Below are 16,305 nucleotides of genomic sequence, written 5' to 3'. Positions count from 1 at the left end.
GAACCAGTATATAATATTTGTATATTTGAATTTGATAGAATTTCTTAATTTAGTTTTTTTTTCCCCTCTTTCCTCCCATTTCAATAATAGAGGAATTATTATCGTTCTCACAGGCCCAGTGAAAAACAGGATAATACACAGTAGAGTTTATGGACTCTTTCTCAGTCTCGTTGACTTCAAGAAAGAGAATAAGGATGTACTATGTCATATTTTCTTCAGTCATGATAAAATGCAGTGACACTGAGCTGTTGACTTTTGTCAAAAAAAAAAAAAAGAAGGCAGAGGGGCAGTTTTTCATGAAAAATCCTGTAACTGGAATGAACAGGGAATTAGGAACTTAATTTAGAATATCCACGTTTTAAGAGCTATAACAGAACTAACTTATTTAAGATGATTTTTTTCATTTTTAGTGAAATTCTTTTTAACATGAAAGGAATATTCACTGAAAACCTGACTTGTTCATGCGTTAGGTTGCTCATTGGCAAGTTAGCAACAGTTTTTCAGGTTGATGCTTATTCATGCTAGACTGCTCTAGAACTATCAACCATCAACATTGATTTTGAAATTCCGTTAAGACCTGAGAACTGTGTGACAGCTGCCATGTATTTCTTCCTTGAATGTTTCGTCATTTGCTTGGCTCATCTTCACAGTTATGTGCTGTCTATTTCTTTTAAGTGAGCTCTTAAACCCTGAGATTACTGAGCCCTTCTTGGATGTAAAACATTGTGTGGGGCCTTTTTTTTTTAATAGATAAGCAAGTCTTCTTTTAAACTTATAGTAAAGATATTTGGTTTATTCAAGCCAATAAGTGTTCGTTCATTCAACAAATGTGTTTATTGCTAGGCACTCTTTGGAAATACAGTGATGAATATAACAGAAATAGTCCTTGTCCCCATGGAGCATACCTTCTAATCGAATAGTGAGACAAAGAATAAGTCAACAAACAATTACAAATTGTGTAACAGTTATGAAGGAAAGGAAGGGCTGAGCTGGGGCGCTCATTCAGAGGACGAGGGAAACGTATTTCAGATAGGCTGGTCAGGGAAGACCTCTGTGAGGAGGTGACATTAAGTTGAGACCTAAAGAATGAGAAGGGTCTAGGAAAAGTTCAGGGAGAGAAGAATCAAGCAGGAGGAAATATATAAGCAAAAAATCTGCAGCAAGAAAGGGCTTGAACATTGGGAAGGCATTTTAAGCAGTATCACTACAGTGTCTGTGCTTCTGTCACTTCTACGGTGTCTGTGCTTTTGTGCACTTAGTGCACATCCATTTCTTCAAGGTTCAGTGCAGCAGGGTTTGTGTCTGTGCAAGTTTTCAGCTGGAATTTGGGTTTTGGTTCAGGAAGAAGAGCAGCTGGAGGGCAGCTATAGAAAAGTTCAGTAAAATGTTGATCACAAGCCAGCTGAGATGAATGAAAAAGAAGGGTAGATTTTGATGATCCTAAAATACTTCCAAGGTTCACATACAGAAAGAACTGTTTGGGCAGTCTAACACTGGTGTTCATTCGAAGAGCAGTCTGACTTGTTCTCTGAATTCAAGATATGCTCACTCTGACTGTGTAAAACTGCTGATTTATTATGACTGGTATATTAAAAACTGTAGTATATACCCTTTTTACTATAGCTTATGCCTTTCGCTATCAAGAAATTTTATATATGTGTGTTGTGTATGTGTATCCGTCTCTATGGGTATGTGTATATATATATGTATATATATTTTTTTCTCTGATTACTTCCCAGTGGCTTTTTATGCTACTATTTCAGAGGACACATCCTCATAAAGATTTCCAATATTAACTCTTAATGCCTGACCAGGTAGGAGCTCACTTAAATTTAGTCCACTCACGTGAGTTTAATCCAAATAGAACATTTCTCCTGTCATATTCGTTGGCTGTAGCTGGTAACTCATTTGTATTTCAAAGAAACCCGAACTTTTTAGTGGGCATTTCACACATCTTTAATTATGGAAAATCTACTGGAATAGACACAATCTCCTGCCATTCATGAGGTGATTGTAAAATAAAGGCTTTCTCCTACTTGTGATTGAGCCCTCCCACCCATTGAGCTTACATTTTAACAAAACAAATTCATTTTATGGGCACATATTTGAATTTAAAGTAGCAAAGACCTTTCTAAGTATACCAGCAACAAAAGAAGAATTCATAAGGGCAAAGATTGATAGGTTTCCCTGCATAAACCTTTAAAACTTCTGTTGCTCAAAAAATACCATTTTATCACAATATGTTCAATTGCAAAAAAGAAAAAAGAAAATGCAGTTCAAACTAGAGTGTAGCAGGGATGTATTTTATACAACAGGAAGTCTCTCTATTCGGCCTTGTCTTGGATCTTCATTCTAAGTGTGGCTCCCCCTTGTGGGTACAAGATGGCTGCTAACAATTTCAGCAGTCACCTGTTTCCTTCTTGTTCAAGGAGTCACTTCTAGAAGTCCTTGGACATTCTCTCAGAAAGTGAGAAATTTTCTTTCTCAGAAACACCTGGAAAAACTCTTCTCATGTTTTATTGGCCTGATCCAATAACCATGGCCAAGAGACAGTAAAAGGCAAAAATGCTAAGAAATTTTTCATACATAAAGGTTAGCTTATTTCATACATAAAAAAAACCCTTACAAATCATTATGTAAAATTATGAATATGTAATGGACAAAAAAGGAATGAAGAGAGAATTCATGAAAAAAATGCAAATAGCTAGTGAATTTTTAAAAGTTGAATAACATTAATAAAACAATTTAATCATAGCAAGAGCATATTATTCTGTCAATTTAGTTAATTCTTTTTAACTATTCACATGGTAGAGTTTGGAAATGGGTACTTTAATATGTGGAAGTTGACAACATAAATGGGTCACAACAGCAATTCTATTTCTAGATCTTTCCCATGAATCATTTGTGTGCATGAATTTATGTACAATGGTACTACTAAGATGATATTTATAATTGTAAAAAAATAGAAGACACCAAAAATATCTCACGGTCAGGGTTGGTTAACTTATATGCATCTATCTGATTGAGTACTATGAGGTCATTCAGAATCACAGACTAGGAGAACATTTGATCACATGGGAAAATGTGCCTGATGTATCAAATAAAAAGCATTGCAAAGCACTTTATGATTATTATATGATTTCAGTTTTGTATAAAATATGTATGTAACCATAAAAGAAAAAATGAATACATTTGACTACATAAAATTTTGTTAAAAACAACTTCTGTGTGGCAGTATACCATAAACAGTATCAAAAGATCATTGACATACTGGAAAAAATATTTAAAACACTAATGATAAAAGGATGGTTCCCTTAGTTTATAAAGAGCTCATACAAATCAATAAAAAAAAAAGACAATCCAAAGAAAATGGATAAAAAATAGGAGTATGCAGTTTACAAAAAAGAATTACAAATGACTGATAAAAACATAAATTTATTTTAAAAATAGATTCTAGAGAAGTTGGTTGAAACTTTAATCATATTCCTGTTGACATCCATTTTAAATCTGTTTCTGACTTAATTGGTGTATAACTAAGAAACCTCAATTTTCAAACATTGTGTTGTGAAACATTTCTTGGGGAAGAAATAGATTAAGTAGTAGGATTTTTCAGATTTACAAGTGCAAGGTTATGTTTCTGATAGGATTTTCAATAATAAAGATAATTTCAGCTATGTGTGCAAATATAAAACCTCAATATCACTGAGCAAATCTAGCATTTTACTTTATCTAGATTTTCTCTGAATAGTAACATTTCTTTCTGTATCACCACTTTATTTTAGCATGAGCGACTTATTACCCTGATCACATGTATCATCTACAATTATGATAAACCATACACCCAAACAACCGCAGCTGTATGCTTTTTCTTCTTTTTGGAATTCAGTTATGACCAGGAATGATCTGCATAGTTATTTAATCATATTATGTTCAACTTGTGTAAACTTGAACTGTTGAGAAAGTATCTGTCCTTAATAAGTATACATTTTCTTATCCTGCCATGCCCCTTACGTCAATTATAATCTAAGACAGGAAAATGAACAGAGGAAGTATATTTGATGTTTACCCTAAGTAATCCAAGGGGCCTTTTCCAGGTTATTCTTTTCCCCCAAGATTCTGAAATCCTCTGCCAGGAAGCATCTTCACCCAGTATTACCGGCACTGTGAGCACTGGTAACTGATGGCATGTTGGGACACAGGGACATGTAGAGGAACACTGCTCTAAACAAAAGACCAGACTAGCACCATCTTCCACTGCCTGCAACCAGAGCGAGGCTATTAGCAAGAGCTGTGAACGTTAATTGCACTCCTCTGTGGAAGCAGGGTTCATAGGTCTGAAAAATGATTGTTTCCCAAAGCTAAGCATTTGCCAGCAAAAATATATTAATGTATAACTTAAAGAAATTTATGTCAAATGTATTCCTTGCTTTCTTTATAGTGAATTATTAGTAAAAGAAACATATTACAGCACTATAAATAATATGTCCAGAATAAATGCTTTTAAAAGACCCATTTTTAATGTATGTCAAGTGTCTAACACAAGGCCTAGCATAATGTGAAATAATGTTTTCTCTCCCTTCTCTTAGGGGTGATAACAGTAATCAGATGAAAATCAAAGATAGTGGTTGTCGGTTCCATGTGCACTTTGGATCAGAAAGAACCTTTGAAATAACATTTTAAAATTTTTGCTCATTATCAGTAGCTGTTATGACACAATACTGGTGTGTGCTCTTATAAATCATCTAGTATACATCCTTGCTTTACAGGTGAAGAACCTGAAGCCTGCGGTGTTTGACTGCCTGATTCCCCCAGTAGTCCATAGGGAGTGCTGGCTCCAGGGCAAGACTTTGTCCGCTCCTCCCCGACTCAAGGTCAGCCAGGGAGCTGTCCCTCTGGGCAGTGTTTCCTTGAAACAACCTCACTCTGGTGGAGGAATTCAAGCTTTGTTACATACAGGTTTACATTGTCGTGGCGTTTGAACAGATCTTACTTTTTTTTTTTTGGTGAGGGAAGTTGGCCATAAGCTAGCATCCATTGCCAATCTTCCTCTTTCTGCTGGAGAAGATTGACTCTGAGCTAACATCTGTGCCCATCTTCCTCTATTTTGTATATGGGACACCGCCACATCATTGCTTGATGAATGGTGCGTAGGTCTATGCCTGGGATCCAAACCTGCGAACCCTGGGCTGCCGAAGCAGAGCTCGCAAACTTAACCAGTAAGCCACCAGGCCGGCCCAAGCAGATCTTATTTTGTAAGGGGTTAGTTTTAGTTGTTTCCCAGTTATCTCATAGCATTTTAGTTTTTCCTAGGACATCATACGTATCTCCTGTTTTCCTCCATATTCCCTACAGAAACCATATGTACAGTAAGAATTTGGGAAATTCTTATAGAATGAATAATGCTCAAAACAATGCTTATGCCAAAGTGACATATCTTGACCCCCTTCAAAATGAATGAGTAATCTGTGTACAAAGGATTCTGTAGTCAAGTATGTTTTTCAAATTCTGTCGAACAAAGTAAATATCGATACCTAGAACTTCTCAGAGCTTTTAATATACTGATGTGCACCATGAATCTCCAAAAAGAAATTGTAGCATGCAGCTTTCCCAAACCTACTGAAAAGGAAACCCCATTTTCAGGGAGCATTTCAAAGGCCCTATGTTCCAGAATTCACTTTTGGACCTCTACAGAAGTGAAAGTTGGGATGCGCCTTTGGCTGGTCCTTTCAAATATCAGTTATTATCTGAGTTTTTGAGTGATCTAGGGAACCATTCAAAATTGAGATCATTTGCCAGCATCTGAAGCAAAGGTGTACTAGGTTACTTTTTTAAGGAGTTCTGCATGTTCTAGAGGCTAGACATAAAGAAAGAAAAGTTGGCATGTTGCACAAGATAAAAGCCCAGCCTGTCCCCTGATCAGGTGGTAAGCCATCTCAGTATTAAATGGAAGTGGATATGGGGGTGGGGAAGGCGGTAGGCATCTTCAGACAAAGCCGAAACATCCCCAGATGCCTCACTGGATCTGCTCAAATGCCACTGATCTACACTTGACCAAAACCCTGTAGTTCTGTGTCAAAAAGCAGTTCTGAGAAGCCTTGACCTGAGAGATTTCGAAGATGAATTATCAATTTTGTACCTCTTCTTTTAAGAAAATGAAACCAAACAAAGCAATCACTTCAGTACAGCTCCACAGAGTGTTTACTTTTGAACAAGATTGAATCCTCAAAGGCCCATCAGAATTCCTCAACCTGTTAGCTGGAGTAGTTTTATTTTCATTTGTCTTCAAAATAATTGCAATTTGGGTTTTGATAGAGTTCATGTTGAGCTGGTCTTCTGACAGTAATTGACCAAGAGGTTCAATTGCTTCTTGAAGTTAGTTACAAGGAGATTGTCAGATCATGGCATCATCGTAGCAAAGAAATCATTAATAGACAACAGTTGTATGCACTAAAGAATCGCTAGGCTAATGGATATGGACAAGGCCATATATAAAACATACGAGTCCTACATGAAGGTTCACAAGTCAGCTAACTTGGCAAGTTAGTCTGCCAAACCAAAATAAAGCAGCTCAGGGGTGATCATTTCTAAATTACACTCCACCAGGTATATACCGTCCCCCACACACATAACGTAAGTTCATCAGGACAGCTTATAATGATCCAACTCACACATGCTTTTTCTTTTTTTTTTTTGGTCTCTGTCTCTATTTACATTTGTTTATTGACTGAAGATTTGGTTATTTAATTACTTCTTAATTTTCCCCTAGGTCATCTCAAAATGCTGTTAATTTATCTGTAAAACTAAGGAATTTTGTGTTAAAATGTATGCTAAGCACCTGCAAATTATATTCACTGAGTCTTATTTTCTTCTCCATACGTATTAACTTACTATTCAGATAAAAATATGGGCACTGGCCTTTTAAAAATAGTACATCAAATCTGTTCATTTTGTACCTCATAGGGATATTTGAGTTGAAGAGGCATAACTCAGAAAGATTTTTCTGTCTTTGAGTCTTCCTTTGAAATAGCTCCTAGAAGGTGCCAAGCCTGTGTTAATCAATCGTGAAATATTCCAAATAGAATGCAACTGTCATATCCCAATTTGATGGGGTATGTAGACACCAAAGATAGATTTTGTGTGTTTTACAGTTTGCTCAGAGTTCAACCTGGTACCTGAATAAATTCTCTTCTACCACAACTCTTTTTTTTTTTTTTTTTTGGCCAGGAAGATCAGCCCTGAGCTAACATCCATGCCAATCCTCCTCTTTTTGCAGAGGAAGACTGGCCCTGAGCTAACATCCATTGCCAATCCTCCTCCTTTTTTTTTTCCCATTTTCTCCCCAAGGCCCCAGTAGATAGTTGTATGTCATAGTTGCACATCCTTCTAGTTGCTGTATGTGGGATGCGGCCTCAGCATTGCCGGAGAAGCGGTGGGTCAATGCGTGCCCGGGATCCAAACCCGGGCTGCCAGTAGCAGAGTGTGCGCGCTTAACCGCTACGCCATGGGCCGGCCCCTACCACAACTGTTTAAAAACTATAAACTGTCAGAACTTTGCCAGAATAAGTATATGGAGAACTTAAGGGTAGAAATAGAAGAAAAATGCTTCTCTCAAAAGTTGTCCCTAGGCGTGGAGGGCCTGAGAAGCTGGGAAGCTGAAATTTTGAAGGATGTGAGGGCTTCTGGTTCTGGAAACCAAGACAATATCCAATTCAGAGCACCAGGAAACTGTTTGAGAACAGAACAGAAAGGGCCCAACACCCATAATGACTAGGGGGGAAAAAAAAGCCATGGAGAGCTGGGAAAGAAAGGAAAGCAGACCTGTGTTTATTTCTGAGACTAAACTGAAGATATGTAATTGACCTAGTTCTTAATAGGGTGTAACCTAGAATCCTACATCTTTTGCAAAGTATATCTTGTACTTTAATGACTGCCAGATGTTGCTTTGAAATGCCTGACCACTGAGGAAGTATGCACCAGAGGAAAATATGGTAGAATTAAGATGGCATTATAAAACATCTGGTTAAACATGACAGATTGTGTTTATATCCACTGCCTCTCAAAACCCCTAAATGAGCAGTAAGGGATAAAAATTGGAGAAACCCACAAGGACAAATAGAACCATAGTGGAAACAACAGCAGACAAGAGGCATCAACATAATTTTGGAAGTAAGTAATGTGTGGTTACTCCCCCAAGCAGGTGGAGAAAGCTGCAATCTAAGTGCCTGCAGTGAAGAAGGCAGACAAGCAAGCCAGTTCATCCTACCGCAGGGCTATAGAAAGACTCAGGAGTGGGAAGGACCAGGTACCTCTGTGGGTAGGAGTGAGGAGCAGAGCTGAAGGAGGAGATTAGTTGAAAATCTCTATAAAGACCAATTAGATGCCCAGGTCTCCTCCCAGTCCTCACAAAGCTCATTGACTACCTCAGCTTCATTCTGATAGAAGACAAAAAGTTTACTCTGAAGAAGCTGACCCAGAGGAAGCTCCGGGCTTGAGGACACTGGGCGCAGTGGAGGAGAGGGTCAGACACTATACTGAAACAAAGGAAATTAAGTGAAAGTCTAGATACTAAAGATTCCCCCCATTCCCCTTCACTCAGAATGCTGGCAGCAAAGAGAAAACCTTTTAAGATACAGACAGTCAGATCCCCCACAGGTTGGTCCTCATCTAATCACCCTATAGTGAAGTCCACCATTCCCTCCCAGGTTACACCGCGTCTCCTTCAGCTTTCCATTCCGTTCTCTTGCATCGTGTCCTAAAGCACAAAATGTCTGGTTGGTTCCACTTTTTAGTGTTAATATTGTTTTAATGAGGGTCCTTTTTTGCTCCATTGTTGTTTGCTGAACCACCTCTCTAAGCATATGCAAATAATTATTAAGCTTTAGCTTATTGAATATAACACTTAATTTTATGCTCTCCGATGCTCCATCATCAGGCAAAGTCCTCGGTGGAGGTAGGCCCTGTCAGGCTCTCGAAAAACCCAACAGTTTAAGTTGCTTTAAACAAAGGGGGAAATGGAAAAATCCATCTTATATCTTAAATTCCAACCTGCAGACTCTTGGTGGGAAAATCAACAGCAACCCTTTCCCCACACAGACACATAAACTTTTGTGGGAGCATATCTGTTTAAACCAAATATGCTTAGATTATACGGAAAAATACATGAATCATTTTTTGCATAGAATCATTTTCCTCTGTGGTTTTTCAATGCTGCTTTTTCCCTGATGTTAAAAAATAAATATGACCTGAGGGACTTCTGATAAAATTGGTATCAGTGTAGGCTCACAAAATTCCTTTCCCCCAAATTTGTTGAGATGAACAGAAATGTAAAAATAATAAAGAGCATGCCATCCACTCTGAAACCAAGAAAAGATCCCAAATTCATATCATAAACTTTGAGAAGCGTCATCCAGAAAAAGAAAAATTGGACCAAATTGAAAGAAAGTTTCAATGCTAAAAAAAAAATCAGTATATTCTTCAAAGAGAAGAATGGAACACGAAGAGGTACAAGGAGGGAATTCTGACAGGTCTCATTGCTTTTGAAGCTGTTGGCATTAAGTATAAGGGTATGCCGCAGGGAAGGGTTAGAATAACCCACATCTCTGTTGGGGACCCTTTCTTCCATCAAGAAGACTTTTTCCCCCCAGGCAAGAAGAGTCAAGGTTTACCATCTCTCCTGCTCTGATATAGCAATAAGTGGGCAAGGAATAGGGGAAGCATGTGCTAGGAATAATTATTACAGCCGACCCAAGAGAAGGCTCCACAAGACATGGAAAAAGGAATGTTTGTCCTCAACCAAAAAGATTACCATACACCCCAGACTCAGTGAAGCAAACCTCTGACGCATTTATCTCATTAGTTTTAAGGAAAGAACTCAAAGCCCCAGCTCTCTTTCCGTTCTTCGTGGGTAGCTGAAAGACTGGATAAGGCATATAAACCATGGACATCCAGGCCATATTATAAGTGGAAGAATAAAATAATACCCAACCCAACACTATTTGGGGGCAAATAGTAGGCTGAGAAAGATTAGCTCACATTCATTAAGGAGTTTCCAGGTCACACTGACATGTGACTGAGGCAAAAAATCTGCACATAAGTGAAAGGAAGTAGCGCAGCCTGCTAAAGACAAACAAAGAACAGACTTTCAGATAGTCCTAATAACCAGTGTTTATTGAGCACCAGCTACCCACCAGGCGCTATTTTAAGGGTTTTCTGTGTATTAATTGCATGAATTTTCACAACACTACCACAAGATAGGCACCATTATCATCCCCATTTTACAGATAAGAAAACTAAAGTGCAGAGGGAGTAGGAAACTTGCCCAAGTTTACCCAGCTGGTAAGAGTGGGGCCAGGATGTGAACACAGGCAGTCTGAGTCCACAGTTCGTTCTCAACTACTCTGCTCTTTTTGTACCCCAAGAAACAGGCCACGTTTTAGGCAGTTGCTTTGTATTCTCAAGGAAATTGAAGAGAATAGAAATTTACTGGCCATCCACTCTTGCTTGGAAGCTACTGGAGGGAGGAAAACCAAGAAAAAGAAAGACATAAGCTCAGGAATCAGGGATCCAACATGAAAGAGTAGTTTAAAAAGTCCCAGGATGGGAACTGTGCAGTAAGCCAAAAGAATATAAAGGCACAGGGAATATCAAAGAAAAAGATTCAATCGATGTGCTTGATTGGGAAAATTATTGCTGATCATTTGATGAGTCTGTTACAGCATTTGGCAAAAATTAGCAGTAGGTCTATAGAAAATAAAGCAGATTTTTAAAGTGAGATAGTTATTAACTATAAGCGAAAGCAAACCTATGTGACAAAGGAAGTGTAGTCATGTTATACTCCTTAGCACAGAGATAAACCAAATTTATATGTAATATGTAAATATACTATCTATACATGTATTATGTAAATTACTTATGCCATATATATATAGTTAGTATAATATATGTAATAATGTAAACACTGTCGACCTAAAATTTTTGGTGTAATTATTGGGATGATAGAAAGAGGAGAGGTAAGAGTGATGGTGAGAGAGTTAAATCTTCAACTTCTGTCATTTGGATAGTGTATAAAAGGATTGACAAGAAATAACAGTGTATGTGTGTTATTTGTAAATACCAGAGGAAGCAGTTAAAATAGTTTGTGTGGAACAAGACTGTGAAGTGGGGAGGTGGGATTAGGTGGGCAAGAGGAAGGGCTTGCTGTCTTTTTTTGTAAGCATTTGGTAGTATTGGATTTTTTCATCTACACACAACCTAAAGAAACCAACAACAGATAAAATTTTAAACATCAAAAAAAAAAAAACGCTACGCCTTAAAAAGCACTTACTTATAAAGTGCCTTTTTTCCCAAATTACTAAAGAATCTAACCAAAAGCATTTTAATAAAAAGCTCTATAAAACGCTTCTTGAAAATTAAAGATTGATTTCCTATGTAGGTATGGCTCCAGGGAGTCTTCATTTCCTTCCTCTTAAAAAAAAAAAGAAAGAAAAGCAACAAACAGTATGAAGCTTTAAAAATGTGTTTTGTTTAAGAAATTGAATCACAGACTTCTACCCTCTAATTGTATTCTTCTGGGTTTTCAAGATACTAAGGGAGGGCCTTTATTTTAGCTCTTGGGTGGAGGCGTCACAAAGCCATCTGCACCATGCGTTCGGCTCCACGGAGGAGAGCCACTGTGACTGAAAAGGGTGCTGTTCTGGTGCCACGTGCAGTAACGCGTTAGTGTTCATTGCCTCATTGTCTTTCTATATTCTGTTTATATGTGAGCTCTAGATTCCATCACAGATTGCTCATATGTCATGTTTCCCCTACCCATCGTGGTTTTCCTGGACCCGTTAGCTCCTCTTTGGGGTCCCTTGATGGCCTCCTCCCATGTACTATGCAAACAAATCCATCTTTACTGTGCCGCAGGCTGAAAAAGGAGAACACTGCAAGCACATGATGCCAGTTTAGGAGTCTGCATGGGGACAAACCTAAAATGATTAAATAAAAGAGGCGTTGCGCGAGCTTTTCTGAGAAATTGGTGGGCACAGATGGGGATTTAAGAAGAAACAAAAGAAACCTGAGGGAATCTGGAGAACCCATACTGTGGGCTGTGAACTGGAAGTTGAAAGTCTTGGTCCTGAGAGGCCAGAGATGGGGAAAGAAGTAATGCCATCAGCCTAAGAACTGGAACGGTTATTCAAGTAGCAGCAGTAAACGTGAACTGGAGCGTGTGGCGGTGTGTACGAGGAGCTTATCCAAGAAAGCAGTTAGAGTGGTTTGGGGTCCTGGAGACTGAGGTAGCAGAAAGGAAAAGAAAGGGGTTTATATTGGAAATCCTGTGGAGGAAAGAGTATGGTGGTAGAGAGCATGTACAGGAGAAGAGCCCATGATGTATGAAAATTACTCGAGTTCTTTTTGCTTGAGAGATTGAGAAGGATGAGAACCTGGACAAAGGATGCTGAAAAAAATATAAGTATCTCTGACTTCACTATGCCTGGATAAATAGCTCGCACTGAGACATTTATCTGTTGTCTGATTGATTTCTGAGTGCTGAAACAATTTTAACAAAGATTCATATGATATTAGGCATCTTTTTACCCTTTCCCCAGGAATACATCTAAATTTGGGGGAGTTTACATAGCACCTGGCGAGGGGGGCTGCACAGGCTTCTCTAAATCCGTTTGTAAATCCAACATGATATTACACGAGCGGCCAGTGGGTGTAATCCATATAAAGCTAGGTTTCATAAGAGAACTATAGATGTTGATGGCTTTTGGTTCCGACTCATCTTGCTTCCTTTCAACATTCTTCAAATATTTATCCAAAGGTATTTGTATTTTGGCTTTCTTCTTCTCGTGACAGTAAAGTTAAAACAAGACTCTGCTTCCAAGTTAAGCTCACACGCCAGCGTACATAATGAACAGCTAGACAGGTGAAACAAAATGACCGACGTGACTCCTGGCGCCATCTGTTGGTGGCAGGCAGAATTGACATGCTTTGGCTCTGGCCCATGTTGTTGACATGTACAAGTTCCCCCAGGGTTGGTGGTAGTTTGTAAGCAGAGGAGCTTCTGCGATTTCAAAGTCCTCTACTACTCAGCTACCCAGCAGCGTTTTCCTTTTTCTTTCTCTGCTGTGAAGGTGTGGCGGGGCACCCTGGCCCGCATGCGGTACAAGAGGACCAAGGCAGCTCTGACAATTATCAGATACTACCGGCACTACAAGGTGAAGTCGTACATCCAAGAGGTGGCCAGACGCTTCCACGGCGTCAAGAGCATGAGAGACTACGGGAAGCATGTGAAGTGGCCAACCCCGCCTAAAGTTCTTCGCCGTTTCGAGGAGGCCCTGCAGGCAATTTTTAACAGGTAAGAGCTTGTTGGTCTTTGCTGCATCCATTTATGACAGCACACTTAATATGTCAAATCACAAATGTGAGACCATGATATTGGCTCAGCTATTTACTGTGATGACATGTGCTTTTACCTTATGTCTTCAGTTTTGTAGATTTCGCTTTCAAAGGGCATCTGTTTACCTCTCAGAATAATGGAGATATCCATTTATTTTTTCTGTAGCGGTTCACAGCAGTACGCCACCACCCCTGGATCAGGCTGTAGTTAAGATGAGCTATTAGCATGCTGTCTCCACTTTCTTTTATTAGCAAAGAATAACTATTTATTAAATTACCACACATAACTCAAACTAGAAAGGCTGTTAATCCTTTCAGGGCAGTGGGTCTCTATCCTGCTGCACCTTAGAATCACGAGGACTTTATAAAACACGTGAAGCCCAAGTCCCACCTCTAGGAAGTCCTGTTTAATGGAACTGGGGAGTGGGGCCCAGCAGAGGTCCTTTTTAAAGTTTCCCAGGGCCGACCCCATGGCTTAGCAGTTAAGCGCGCGCGCTCCGCTACTGGCGGCCCGGGTTCGGATCCCGGGTGCGCACCGATGCACCGCGTGTCCGGCCGTGCTGAGGCCATGTCCCACATACAGCAACTGGAAGGATGTGCAACTATGACATACAACTATCTACTGGGGCTTTGGGGGGGAAAAAAAAGGGAGGAGGATTGGCAATAGATGTTAGCTCAGAGCCGGTCTTCCCCAGCAAAAAGAGGAGGATTAGCATGGATGTTAGCTCAGGGCTGATCTTCCTCACAAAAAAATAAAAATAAAAAAATAAAGTTTCCCAGATGATTTTAAAGTGCAAGGAGGAAAACAGCTGTTTTAGAGCAAGCTATTTTTTTAAGTAAGTAAATACCCATGTAAAATTTGATGCCTTTCCAACTGATCCTCATTTTTTTATAAACTTCCCTCAATCTGAGTTTGTAGTTATTCATAGCTCCTTTCTCCTCATTTTTTGAGCTTGTTTGTTGCCAGTGTGCACCAGATATATTTAGCTGTGTCTTAGATAAGCCATCTAGTCACATAAACTAAGCTAATGGTTCTCAAATGTGGTCATTCGGCATCATGGAATTCCACAAAGAATACTATGAAATAATTGATATACTGAATGTAAAAGAACTAATTTACAATTCTGTGATAAATCAGATTTTATCTTCCTTTAGATTTTGCTGTGTATAATTGATGGCAGATATCAAAAGATAAAGAATTTTCTTTCTATGCATTTTCTTTAATATGTATCTCGTGCTTTTTTAAAAAAAGAAATAAAAAGAAAAAATCAAACTATAATTATTGAAAACAAACAAACCTCAACTTTCACTTCTCAGATCTAATACTGTAAGTCTTAGTTGTAAATCTTGGGAGGATTTTTAATGCACAGATAAACTTTTTTCATTGGTATCATCTGTAACCTGCATTTTTGACATAATTTAAAAAGTAATTAAGATGTAAATGAATGCCTGCTCATTTTTTTTTAAGTGAAAAAATATATGGGATATAAAGTTGAAATCCTCCACAGCTCCTCTTGTCTCGCCCATTCCCCTGAGATAACCACTCATTAACGTTTAGTCTGTATCCTTCTAAGTCTGTGTCTGTGCGTTTACAAACACATGCACACAGGTAAGACACAGCATGGTATGGTGGTTAAGAACACAAACCCGGGAGCCAGGGTTCGTATTCTAGCTCTGCCACTGACGAGCTGTGTAACCTTGGGCAAATTAGATAACCTCTCTGTGCCTCAGTTTCTTTATCTGTAAAAGGGCCATAAGATAGCACCTGCTCATAGGGTTGTTGAAAAGGTTATGAGTAGATCTATATAAAGCATTTCAGATAGTGCCTGACACATAATAAGCACTATCGAAATGTTTGCTTGTCCTATGAGGGTGTATGCATACACAGTTACATATCATTTGGTCTTGTTTCCTCTCTTTTCTACACAAGCAGGACTATACGAATGGTTATATGACTTAAAAACGTCTTGGAAACCTGTCCATGACAATAAAGATCTATGTAATATTTTTAATGGCTGCAAAGAATTATTGATTTTGATTATGTTGCACTATGGCCTGCAACATAAGTCTTTTTTTTAGATTTTAAGATTTTATATATGGCCAAGAATTGATTAATTTTTGTAAAATTTAAATTATTCCTTCAGCAAATATTTACTCAACACCTGCTGTGTTGTGGGCGCTAACCTAGGTTCCAGGGATACGGTGACAAACAAGAAAGATGTGAAAGACAATTCCAGCCTTTGTAGGACTTAGAGTCAAGGAGTATGTTGAAAATAATGCATCTGCTCTGTTTGTTGATTTTACACACACACACCCCCAAAATGAATCTTGCAAGTTGTGTTAATCTAGTCCAAAGGCAAACTCTTTCTGTTAAGGGCCAGATAGTAAGTATTTTAGGCTTTGTAGGCTACATATGGTCTTTGTCACATATTTTACTTTGTTTGTTTTTGTTTTTGTTAAAAAGGTGAAAACTTTTCTTAGCTCATGAGCAGTACCAAACCGGGCCAGGGGCTGGATGTGGCAGACTATAGTTTACCAACCCCTGATCTAGTCACTATATCCTGTTTAATTTATTCTTGAATTTTTTGATCTGTGGAATACTGAGAGAAGTGTGTTAAAGGGTTCTGCTGTGATTGTGGGGGTTTTGTGTTTTTTTCCTAAAATCTCAGTGTGTGTCTATAATCGTGTTTACACTCACTCTTGTTCATCATAGTAATTCTTTCTCGTTCTGGGAAGGCTGGGGGCCTTCTTCATGCCCAGCTCTGTCCCCCTTTTCGTATTGTCCAGGCTGGTGATGTTTATGGCTGCAGCTGGTGTTGCTGCTACACATATTTATAGACGGCAGTTTGCTTGACCAGGGTGAGAAGCCCGTGCGGCTCTCTCCATGGTTATGTAGGTCCCGTCCTGGATTCCTCGGCA

General features: G+C 38.8%; 1 protein-coding gene across 3 annotated transcripts in view; it reads left to right on the top strand.

The window, feature by feature from the left end:
- MYO1D (myosin ID) overlaps positions 1 to 16,305 on the top strand; it is a 305,600-nt gene that overhangs the window by 164,048 nt on the left and 125,247 nt on the right. For all 3 annotated transcript variants that reach the window (XM_058560353.1, XM_058560350.1, XM_058560352.1), the window contains one exon: positions 13,122 to 13,345. In XM_058560353.1, the coding sequence (XP_058416336.1) occupies positions 13,122 to 13,345 (224 nt within the window). The remainder of the gene's footprint in view (positions 1 to 13,121; positions 13,346 to 16,305) is intronic.

Source organism: Diceros bicornis, chromosome 18 (assembly GCF_020826845.1).
Source record: "Diceros bicornis minor isolate mBicDic1 chromosome 18, mDicBic1.mat.cur, whole genome shotgun sequence".
Taxonomy (NCBI): Eukaryota; Metazoa; Chordata; class Mammalia; order Perissodactyla; family Rhinocerotidae; genus Diceros; species Diceros bicornis.
This window is presented reverse-complemented; position numbering and strand designations above follow the sequence as displayed.